Here is a 12,548-nt window from a genome sequence, read left to right as displayed (position 1 = left end):
GAAAAGGAAGCAGCAGCTTGGGGAAGGGATTGTAGGAGACATGGTCAAATATATTCCAGCACACAAGGGGCTCCTTTTCTTTCTTACACAGAAGATTTTATCTTTTTTTTCTAATGATCAGCTAGGACTGCGATGTGGATTGCGGTGTATTTTTTTTTTTTTTTTTTTTTTTTTGCGGTACGTGGGCCTCTCACTGTTGTGGCCTCTCCCGTTGCGGAGCACAGGCTCTGGACACGCAGGCTCAGCGACCATGGCTCACGGGCCCAGCCACTCCATGGCATGTGGGATCTTCCCAGACCGGGGCACGAACCCGTGTCCCCTGCATCGGCAGGTGGACTCTCAACCACTGAGCCACCAGGGAAGCCCTGCGGTGTATTTTTTAAAGTGGAATTTCTTATACTTTATTATGTTTTATTAAAATGTTTACATATTTTCTGTCCCGTTATTGGTTATATACTAGTAGTTGGGCTTGGGTATTCTATGATGCAATAACAAATAAATCTTGAAATCATGAGGGTTTAACAAAACAAATGTTTATTTTTCTCGCATGTCACAATTGAAGGATTGGATGGTTTCCTCAATGGCTCTTCATACAGGGACTTGGGGACCCAGTGATGATCTTCCAGTATATTCCAGAAAAAAGTTTGCCTTCTCCACTCCCATATAAAAGGAGTATATAAAAAGTGTCTTGATGAATTAAACAACTAACAGCGTGAATTCTCTTTTATTCATGCAGATTAACTATACTTCCTGTCCCCCAAACCCCACCCCACCACATACACACACGTGTTTTTTCATTCATCGTATCTGTTCATTGTTAAATAATAATTGCAAAAGAGAGTGAGCTTGGAACAACAGGACTTCTGGAACATAGCACATGAGTGTGTAATCCTAAAATGAAATTTGCATTCTGAGAAACTTAGGACTTGCAATAACTGGCCTTTTCTTCATTCCAACCCTCGTAATGCCCAGCACACGTCAGTGACGCAATAAATATTTGTGGAGCAAATGAACTCAAAACTTTCCTTAGCTTTGTCTTTACCTTGGAGCTAATTTGTTTTTTCTTTACGTTACCTGTCTAAAAATCTTCCCTATCATTTCCTGTCCCTGCCCATATTTGCAGTGAATGCTTTGAAACAGAGATTTGAACTTCATCTGTTGTAACTTGACATTAAAAATTGGAGTTAAGGAATGTTTTCCAACTTCAAGAACTTACCCTTTTTGGGAACTGACATGATGTGACTTTCGTAATGTAAGTAGAAGCTTAATGAAACCATCAGCTATGTAAACTGCAAAGATTTAAAGAAGAGAAATAGATTAAAGTGACTGAAGATAGTTACTGAATTAAAATCCATTCAGTGGCATTTTTCAAATGTCACCTGAATCACTCTGTATAGAGTCATTTCGGCTGCTTTCAGTATCACAGCCTTAAGGATGATGCAGTATAGGGACAATAAAGATACAGTGTAAATTGTGAACAAAGGAAAAAAGAATTTTATTTGTTTATGGTTTAAATAGACTATTTCTGAGCAACTTTTCGAATGACCCTTATCAAGTGGTTGTTTTTTTAGAGTAGAGAGGGGAGCTTGCAAAACTGTAAATCAGGCAATCTACATTCACATTTTGATGATCAGCAAATCACTTATTCATTTGCTAGAGTAAAGCGGATTCATGAAATAAGTAAGTTGGTTATTCATTTATGCCAAATACTTTTTTTTTCCCTTTTGAAGAGTACATAAAGCAAACACTTAACATTTCACTGAGCTAAAAAAATGAGAGCATATTTCTAGCAAATGTCTTCAGCTTCCTTTACTTTGTGTTTCCGTCTTGTTGAGAAATGCTCAGGGCAAGTCGTCACCATTGGTGTGAGATCAGTGGATGGTTATATTAATGTTAGTGATGGGGAGTTTCTGCAAACATTTGTGAAAACAGGCGTGCTGTAAACCGGTTAGGGATGAGCTTAATTTTTACATTTGTGAATTAAGGACTGAAGTTTCTTGTGTATTTTAAGAAAATAAAATGTTACCTTGTTGCTTTGGAGGTCACAAAATGGAATTGGTTTCATATAACCAATTTCCATATAAAAATTAAGAGTTTCCATGATGAATTTCAGATCAAGGTATTCATTTGCATACATATCCATCCTAACTGCAGATTATTAGGGGCTCCAAATGTTTCCTTCTAAAATGCACGACCTTCTTGGCCTTGCCTCTTGCTCTTTCGTGTTTTTGAGGCTGAGGAACATACACATGACCTGCTGCTTTAAAATTAACTGTGGAAATATGCTCTGGAGGGATTCTTCGGTCATGTACATTTCACTATACCTGAAATATGTTTGCTCTTGGATAATGAATGAATTGCAACTGTGTTGCAGTATGATGCTGTGCAGTTGATTATTTTGGATTTAATGAAGAAGAGTCACTGTCAGATGGTTCCTCAAAACGAAAACTCCACTTTGCTCCACGTGTGAACTTTTTCATAATGTAAAGCTATAAAATCGAGAGTTTCTCGCTATGGAACAGATACTAAGCATGATGATGATTTTGAGCTGTCAGCACACACCTGAGCTTGTTGAAGAAATGAAAACAACAAACTTCAAGTCTGCCCTGGTTTACCTAAATAGGGAAAAGCTTGAGTCTCTGTCATGCTCAGCGAAAATCAAAGTCAAAATTCAGACTAACATTATTTAGCCCTTTTGTAGCTGTTCTCTAGGTATAGTCATACTATCTATAGATTTGTGAGAAGAACAAAATATTGGTCTTAAGACTTGAAAAGTTTATTGAGAAAATGAAGGGAGCTGGATATTTTAAATATCTTCTTATTTTCTTTTTTTTTTTAAAGACCTTGTAATTTCTCTGTTATAATGAATGTTACAAAAAGTCTTATGTGTGGGAAAGCTTAAAATACATACGCAAAATAAGTAGAAAAGAGGGAATAAGTGTCTTCAACGTGTCTAATGTTCTGAAGGCTGCATGGTGTGCAGACGCCTACAGTCTTAACCACCTGTAAATTTCTCTGACTCTCCTTAACACTGTGCAGTTGTTCAGACTGCTTATGGTTTTAATGGCTTCTGTTATTGTTCTTCTGGGGAGAAATCTTTTTTTCTAAATATCAGATTAAGTAGTCACTACCTGATTTGAATAAATGGAGCCAGAAACATCCTGACAGTGTACCAAACAAGACCTGTGTGTATAATGTGAGTTCTTTCTTTTCAATTTTAGAATCAACCTTGTCCTATGTTAGGCAGCTGGAGGCAAGAGTAAGACAGCTGGAGGAGGAAAATCGCATGCTGCCCCAGGTGGGTGACTTCCAGAAGCTCATAGCTAGTCAGTGTCATTTGAGTTGTAGCGTTTTATGTGGAATTTAAAGTCTCAGTTACATGATAGAAATCATTTTGTCAACAGCCATTCATCAATGTAGAGCATGATTACTTTCCGTAATCAACCACTTACCCATCATATTGTCCAGCTTCTTAAGTGTGATACTAAAGGGCACAGATGTCTAAAACATGAATGTAAAATCATTTTGAAAGGAAGAAGAAAGAGAAAATGAGAAGTAGAAAGTGCTTTGATGGTACTGCTCACATCCGTCATGCATGTTGTTGGTGAATATAGGGAACGGACTCTTATTTAAATGGAAAATGTGCTCATTTATGAGCTAGGGAAAGCTGTAGGTAGTTTGAAGAGTTCATATTTTAATTAAATGAGTACTTTCTAAAATTCTTTGTGATGTAATTGAACTCTTTCAGTGCAACAAAGTAATCACAGTAATTGACAGTTTTTACTTTGGGGCTTAATTTGTTTTCCCCGATGAATGTAAAATGGCACTTTTTCTGGGATTTAATGCCTTGCCATATGTTTTACTGTTAAAACTTTTTCCACGGGCTGATATCTTGGTGAGAATGTTGTTGGTTGAGATCGTGGTTCTTGGGAAATGTTTTGTTGAAGAGTTGAACAAATCTACTCATTCTAGCTTGGTTTCCTTGACAGCCAGGTAGACACTAACGTATTTTAATATTTCATAAAAAGGAGTCTTCTCAGCATTTAGTCACTAGTGTTCTTTCTACATTCTGGTGACTATTTCTATTTCATAAGTGACTAAGAGAAAATTAAACCTCAAACAGCTAGTAAACAGTTTAAGTGTCAAGACAAAGACTGTTTATAATTCAGGAGAAGACATATAAACATGAATACAAAGACTTAATTAATGCAAAGGCTTTGGAAAGATATTTTAGGTCTTTTTAATCTTGTTTCGCTTTTAAGCTAGTTTTGCTCACTGATGATGATTTGAGCTGTCAGGTACTGCATGTGGGAATGCCTCTCTCTTTCTTCCACTGGCCAGCCATCCAGCTAGAAATCACGAGGTTAAATGAAATTAGTCTATTTCTCACCCTTCTCAAACTGTACATATGTCAATGCTCATGATGACAGAAAGGATTATTTGCATTATGAAATAAAACACTACTGGTAGAGTTTTTTCCTGTGCTCTTCTATACTTTTCATTTTTTTAATTTCTTTGCCATTTTCCCTTTTATATTGGATTCAGAGTATGACTGTGCTAATACCTTTAACTGACAACATCTAACGTCTCTGTTCCAAGAAACCTAAAAGATGTAATTATTTTATATACGATTATACCATCTCTCAGGCAACTGGGAATGTAAGTGACAAGAAAGAGGGAAAAAAGAGATATGTTTCTTGGTTTTTCTCTGAGTGAGAATTGAAACCCATACTGAGTATTGAATGAATGCATGTGTGCTGTCTTACTGAAAAAGAGGCACAAAAATAATTATAAGATTGATTTTTAAAAATCTGTGAAAGTGAGTGTTAGAGGCCTTGAAGGGAAATCAGAAGAGTCCTCAACTATACTTGATATGTGTGTGCATATTTAAATGCTTGCATAGTTAAGAGTAGAAGAGATTAAACCGCTTTCCAAATTAAACTATTTTCTCCCAATTCGTATAATTTTAAATGCATTGCTATTTTTTATCTAAGAAGATAGTTGTTGTTGTTGTTGTTTTTCCCCACAAGAAATGGCTAAGAAAGACCATGTTTTATTGAACCTAAGATGTTATTGATGTGAGAAGCACCATTATCATGTGTACTATTCAGAAAGAAAAAAATGTTGTCAATTATACCATGTCCAATTCTTGCTGATTTCAGTGATGATAAAATGGAAAAACAATGTTTTAGAATTAAACAGCTCTTTACATGTCCAAAGCACTTTAATGCAAAGAAAATCTGTTGTTTGAAATATGCTATTGGACTTATGCAACAAATATCTATCTCAGTTCATAAACATTATTTCTGTTAAATTTCTGTATTTGAGAGCATTGCCTTCGTTTATAGCTAAGATAGATATGATAGAACCACAATTTGCAACTACTTGTATTGTATAAACACAACTGAAATGAACAGGGACAGTAGGTGAGATCTGAGGATGGAAAACAGTAAATGGACCTTAGAGCAGTGGGACTCATGTCAAGTGAATCCTTGTGGAACTCTGAGACTTGGGCCGACTAGCACAAAGACATATGTAATTTATTCTTAGATGTTTATTGGTACTAAGACAAATAATCGTGAGATTTCCCTGCAGAAAGGATTTATGACTGCATGATGTGAGCTGATTTGCAAGGTCAGTTCAATGTGACAAGTTGACATCCTTGCATAAATTAGTATCAGTATCTGAACACTTGATTTCCAATTATAAGAGCTTGTTCACTGTGCCTTGATTAGAAGGTATTATTTTTTACTCCCAAGTTTATAAAAATATGTCCACTTATCTTTGGATAAACAGTAATAAGAATATAGTTGGCAATTGGAATTCCAAGTATATCAGATATCTTTTGTGATACCTGTAGCAAGGTCCTTTGCTGTTAGTTTAGTATTTAGACTAATTACATAAAACCTTTTCCTGAAGAAATTTCCTTAATGCTTACTTTCATTCCTTATATAAAACTGTGTATAATGAACCGAAAGTCACAACTTTGCTCTAGAAATACATATTTAAAAATAAACAGGATGAGTGTCATAGATGCTTGTGGATATCCTTCTGGTTAGGAGCAAAGGCTTCCATTTCTTGATGTGTAAATGACAAGGTTCCTCCCCGCTCTTGTATTTCATAGGCCTAAGTGTAATTAAAGCTTGGGTCCAGTCTTATACCCATGCGAAGTTACCAGGTCCCAGAAAGAAGGGTTTTTTTTTTTAGAAAATAGATAGAAAAATGCAGTGAAGATTGAGTTTGGTTCTATCTGGTGGTGAAGAGGAGCTCACAGAAGCCGTGGATGAAATGTCAGTATGGATGCCGTGGCAGGTCAGCACCTAGTAAGCACAGAGCTCTTGGCTCTGCCGCAGCCTTTGCAACATCCTCCAAGGATCACTGAGCTCCGCTGTACGTCCAGTTAGTAAACGCAATATTTCAAAGGTATCTTAAAGTCAGAACGCTCTCATTAATTTCAGAAAATGCAGTATTATTTGCTAGGTATTATTTGAAAAGAAAATGCCTTTTTACTTTTGTTTTTATTTTGCGAGGAAGACAACATGAGGTCTACCCTCTTAACAGATTTTTTTAAGCGTCTAATACAGTGTTGTTATCTATAGGCGTGATGTCGTACTTCCGATCTCCAGAACTTACTCAACTCGCATAATGGAAAGTTTATGCGTGCCGATTAGTGACTCTCCATCTCTCCCTGCCCCTCTCCTAGCCCCTGGCGACCACCACTCTGTTCTTGGCTTCTGTGAGTTTGACTGTGTTAGACACCTCGTATATAAGTGGAATCACGGGGTATTTGTCCTTCTGTGACTGGCTTATTTCTCTTGCCATAATATCGCCATTTGATCCAGCAATCCCACTTCCAGATAGTCACCCAGAAGAACTGCAATCAGGATCTCAAAGAGACATTAAAACTCCTGTGTCTACTGCAGCACTATTAACCATAGCCAAGATGTGGAAGCAACTTTAAAGGTACATCAACAGATGAATAGATAATGAAAATGTGGCATAAACATATAATGGATCATTGTTCAGCCTTTTGAAAAAGAAGGAAATCCTGTCATAGGAGACAACAAGGATTAACCTTGAAAATGCTTTTTTGAAAGTTGGTATAAGTGATCACTAAAGATAACCTGGACCTGGGATAGTATCTTCCTTGAACACATAAACTAACATGAGCATTTTTTACAGATTACGTTTAAAATATTTCACACGATTGCATCTACCCTCTCATACCTGTAATGCTCAAACTGCTCAGACTGGTCTGTCAGCTCCACTGTGTACATATTTAATACAGTATGAACCCTAAATGAAGATTGTGTGTTACTTAAATAAATGTAGCTGCTAGCTGTGAAATTTTGTTAACTTTCAAATCCAATGAGGTAAAGTCACCCACAATGTCACAAGTAAGCATTTATAAATTACAGACCTGAGATGGTGTAAGGTTGTAGCTGTAAAGGAATTTCATATCAAATTTAAAAACAACATTTCTATCTCAGGTATATTTACACATAAACACAAGCTTGCTCTGGATAAAAAGGCATTCATTTTCAAATCTGACTAGAACCTGACATAGGAGATTGGACAATCCCCTCCCTTAGAAAAAGCATATAAGGTTCACAGAGTCTGGGTTTATAGTCCTGGGCAGACAGCTGATTACAGACAGACTCAGGCTAAGACACAGGCCTATTCCGTGTTCTTTCTAGTGTACACACAGTGCCTCCATCAATCATTTCATACCATTAACTTAATTCACTGGAAGTAAGCTGCTAAATCTATTTTTATCTCATTGTCAAATTGTTTTTTTAACCCTTATCTTAAAAATTAACATTGGATCTGCTTAGCCATCTAAGATTTGTTAGACGTTTATTCTATTCCTGCTTTTAAGGGAAGTATTGTTCTTCAAGCCGCAGTATCATAAATGAAAGAAAAATGCATTTTAGAGCCTTCTCCTCCCTGACCTATTTCCCAGCTACTTCAGAATCATAAAGTTTTATTGTACAAACCCACAGACCCATATCTGCATGAAAAATTCATACTTAACAGAATGTGGTCAGAGAAGGTCTTTCCGTTCAGATGATTTGGAGGCGGGTGGGTAGGGAAACATAGATACGGTAGTGGTTTTCAAGGCATTTCCCAGTGACACTTGATATTTTAGCCTAAATTCAAAACCCTTGCTTGGATCTCTCTGCTCATTCCATTGTCCTTTTCTTGATGGTCACAAAGGTTTTTTAATCCAGACCTAGCCAATATGTTTATGTGCTATGTCTGCAATGCAGTCTGTTCAAGGAGAAAATATCTTAAAGTGGATAGTGAAGAATACCTATCTGATGATTTTAGTATAAATAATACTATCCTTTGAAGACATCAGTTACTTTTCAGATACAACCATAAGGTAAAAACTAATATTTTTAAAGCTATTTTCACCTATCTTGTTTTGAGTTTGGAGTTTGCATTATGGAGAGGGCTAAAGACAAGAAGCAAGCAGTTTGCTGTAAATCCAAGTCAATTAAGTACATTTGCTACAAGTCTTACTGGGAAATCTGTCTTTTCCTCTAATACTCTGGCACCAACATCTGCTTGGAAAGCACTGTGTGACCTTTAGGCCTCAGAGACCCTCTCCAGAACAAACCACCCACCTCTTGAGACAAGGGTTTTAGAGCAAGTTTTCTAGCATCAGTGTAGGTGCCTGGTGTCCTATGCCTGCCCTGTGCTGTGGGTTCAGCAAATGTGTTAGAAAGGCACTGGCAACTTGGAGCACCACTGAGTGGGCCCTTTTCAGCAAGTGTTTCTTTCTGTTGTCCTAGCGCACACACAGGAGCCTAATTTTAGGAGTGGAAATGAAAAATCTCTCTCTCGTGTAATTCGGTTGCCATGTGGCCTCAACAATGCGGTCTTTCGGGGCACTGGGAAGGAGGCAGAGCCGTTTTCCGAGCAGCTCCTGAACAAAGGAAAGAAGCTGTCACCATTGACAGAAGTGCTGAGGGAGGGTACCCAGGAGCTGAAGAAATCGAGCCCCTCACTTCCATGGCAACACACCCCAGGTCCAACACCTCATCTCAGAAAAGCTCCCTCACCTGTGTGCTTATGCAGATTGCGGGCATGCTGGGCAGAGATTGGGGGGGGCGGCGGGGAGGGTTGTTTTTCTCTGATATGTAGATTTCCCTCCTGTGCTTTTCCTGTTTTGCTATGGAAGTATTTATTTATTGTGTCACTCTTTCTCCTTTCCACATTTTCTGACTTTATGTTTTGCAAGTCGTTTTTGCCTTATCGGGTCATAAATATATGGCTCTTCTAGGGTTGGAATTGCTCTGGAAGAAAAATTCAGTAACTATAGCACAAAAGCAGACACAGAATAGTGCTTTCGAGGATGCTAAAAGCGAATGGTGGTATCCTTCAGTTGTTATTTGCATGGAAATTACCTTTGTGGCACTCATGAGGGGCAACTTGCACAAAAAAGCTTTTCATGGATAGCAACTCTAATTATGTTACACAACCTGAGTAGAATCTGGATGCTACTGATAGAAGAAATTAGTTAAATCCATTAAGAGTTGGTTGCTGCTAGAGCCATATTTGTGGAAAAAATGGACTCCACCGGAGAAATAGTGCTTGTGGATTACAATTTTCTCTAAATCACCATGATTTATATAATTAAAGAAAAGGAAAAAAGCTTTTTCTGTATAGAGTTTTCAAAGGAGATGGGTACTACACAAGTGGTGTGGGTGTATTGGAATAAAAGAGACAAATAGATATGGGAAGTAAGTTGATGGGGGAAAGTCAGGCTGGAGAACCTAAATACATGGAGACTGGATTAAGGGAAAAGCGAAAATCTATCAGAGAAAATATTAAAGAGAGCAAAAATGTGTAAAGCAACATGGAGTCCCTCAGAGTGAAGGGATTTGCAACATTCTTCTGTCACCCCCTCATGCTTAAGGATTCTTGTTTGAGAATCTGCTACATGATGAGAAATCTTATTTCTCATGAGGGAAAATAGGTGAAATAGAAATGCAACAAGCAACATAGCTATACTACTTATTAAACTTATTAATAGAATTATTGAATTTAAAAGGTACTCCATTGTTAGGGACTGTGGTATCAATAATTCATATTTAACAGTGTTGCCTTTTTATAGCTATACTGGTATGTTAGTAATTCTATCACCAGGGCATATTTTTAAAAATGTTGTTTTGATTTGTAGCAGCCATAAAAAATAGTAGCATTTTTGTTACCTGTCCTTGGTAGAATTTGTCACCAAAAACAATGGGACTCTCTCAGCACAAAGTTTTGCTGTGTAGTAATACCAACTAGAATCACAGGTATTTGAATGGGAAGCAATATGGAGGAATATTTGGGGAAAATTTGGGATGGAGCTACAAGAGAAATTAATAATGTTGCCTTGTCCTGTAGAAATGGCTCTCTACTCTTATTATTATTATTTTTTAATCCAGAGTGGAGTCAAAAATTTTTTATGAGGTAAAGATGAAAGAGTCTTCCCTTTTCTTGCTTTTTCTAAGGGTAAGAAAACAGTCTCAGAGAAAGTGGTGGAAAGTACTGTGTAATATTTGACTTGGGGATTAAATTAAGCAAACTAGATGTAAATACTATTGAAATATGGATATCAAAAAATGTAAATGATGAAAACCTGGCTTAGTTGACACTCGTAAAGGTGCGGAGACTCCCGTTGGAGCACAGTCTCACTTCGATCTCCATTTCCCGCTGGAGGTCACTACCTCTCTGACTGATGGAAAAGAGGCATCTGAACTGTGCTGTCCTCCTCTTCTTTCTGGTTCAAATCTTTCCTACAGTGGGGTTTAGGCATTTTTCATGTAAGGGTCTAAACGTCTAGTTTCTTTCTTCTCTGTAGCCTGAGGAAAAGGATCACATTTATAACACAGTAAAAATTAAAATTGGTGCCTCTTAATAACTGATAGTTACCTATACCAAAATGTAAAGTAGGCAAATATAAATGTAATATAGGCAATGCCCATATATTGCCTAAGTATAAATACAATATAGATAATAAATGTAGGATAGGCAAATAATTATATTCTTGGACAAAGTAAGACAGTTTAAGTAAACAAGTTTCTAAGTGATTTGAGACTTTCCTAAATTATACTTAAAAAGCTATCATTGTGTGAAAAATAAGCAAAACATAACTAAGTCGTTTTTAGAAAGCTGAGACATCGTCAGCCGTGACTTTGAACTCTGTTAATAATCAAGTAATTAAAGGAGTCACTGTGAATATGCTAGAACAAGCACTGAATGGGAATTACAAGAACTAGGACTTGGTCTAAAGAGCTGCTGGACCAGGATGATACCCTAACCTCTGTGAACCGTAAATGTCTTGACTAGAAAAGAGGATTGTCAAAGGTGAGCTGGAAGGTTCTGCTCAGCTCTGGGAATCCATGACTCTTTATCCAGAGAAAGTTTGTGTATATGTGTAATGTATACACAAAAGAGGTGTGCCCCTTTTAATTTTGATATAAAATTCCCTAAAACTACAGGTTGGTATCATATTGGATCTTTTATTTACAGGTGTGTATTTAGTGTGTATTTATGTCATTGTGGGTTATTCTTCCTCATTGTGTTCTAAAGTTAATAAAATTTCATCAGACAGCTATTAAATTTAAGTAACGTACAGTCTTATGTATAAATCTTTGAGGCTCATATCATATCAAGTATGCATGTAATGAGGCTCACATACTAGTCTGGGAAGTGTTAGCTTATGTATATTTTGAGAGATAATGTGCAATCCCCTTATTTATATAAAATTATATGTAATGAACATAAAGGCACTAGTTTTCCCTAACAATATACACATTTAAAAATAACCAGGATCAGTGTAATGAATCCTTATGGATTTCTCTCTGGTCAGATACAAAGGCCTCTGTTTCTTCACTGGGAAGTGTGGTTTCTTTCAGCCCTGAACATTCTGAGCCCAAGGATAAGTAAAAGCGTGTGTGTCCGTCTTATACCCATGCAAAGTTACCAAGTCCCAGAATGAAGGGGTCTGTAGTTGAGAACAGATAGAGAGACGCAGTGAAGATTGAGTTGGTTCTCTCCAGTGATCAAGAGGAGCTCTTGGGAAGTATGCATGGGTGTCACTCATCACCTGGCGAGCACAGGCTCTTCGATCTGCCATGGTCTCCGTGGTACTCCACAAGCATCGTTGAGCGCTGTACTCTACACCCAGTTTGTGAACACAGTGTTTCAAAGGGAGCCCAAAAGTGTGAATGGTCCTATTACTTTTTAAAAAGTCAGTATTACCTATTAGGTATTATCATTTGAGAAAGAAATGCCTTTTCAAAGTTGGTACCAATGATAAAGACCCCCAGAACTTAAGATATTCTCTAAGCACATAAACCAATGTAAACGTGTTTTACCAATCACTGTTAAAAATATTTCAAAGGGGGACTTCCCTGGTGGTCCAGTGGTAAAGAATCCGCCTTACAATGCAGGGGACGTGGGTTCGATCCCTGGTCAGGGAACTGAGGTCCCACATGCTGCGAGGCAACTAAGCCCGCGGGTCACAACTACTGAGCTCGCGCGCCTCAGTG

The 12,548-nt window shown here is 37.5% G+C and overlaps 1 protein-coding gene across 6 annotated transcripts in view; it reads left to right on the top strand.

Moving 5' to 3' along the window:
• The window catches only part of CCDC85A (coiled-coil domain containing 85A), a 196,097-nt gene that overhangs the window by 150,243 nt on the left and 33,306 nt on the right, over nt 1–12,548 (top strand). For 5 of the 6 annotated variants that reach the window (XM_081253638.1, XM_081253637.1, XM_081253641.1 and 2 more), the window contains exon 3: nt 3,222–3,298. The exons of the other annotated variant lie outside the window; for it this stretch is intronic. In XM_081253638.1, coding sequence (XP_081109764.1) covers nt 3,222–3,298 — 77 coding nt within the window. The remainder of the gene's footprint in view (nt 1–3,221; nt 3,299–12,548) is intronic. 6 annotated transcript variants of the gene reach the window in all.

This window comes from Mesoplodon bidens (genome assembly GCF_964165515.1).
Source record: "Mesoplodon bidens genome assembly, chromosome: 14".
Lineage (NCBI taxonomy): Eukaryota > Metazoa > Chordata > Mammalia > Artiodactyla > Ziphiidae > Mesoplodon > Mesoplodon bidens.
The sequence above is the reverse complement of the archived record's forward strand: the minus strand, read 5'-3'. Positions and strand labels throughout refer to the sequence as shown.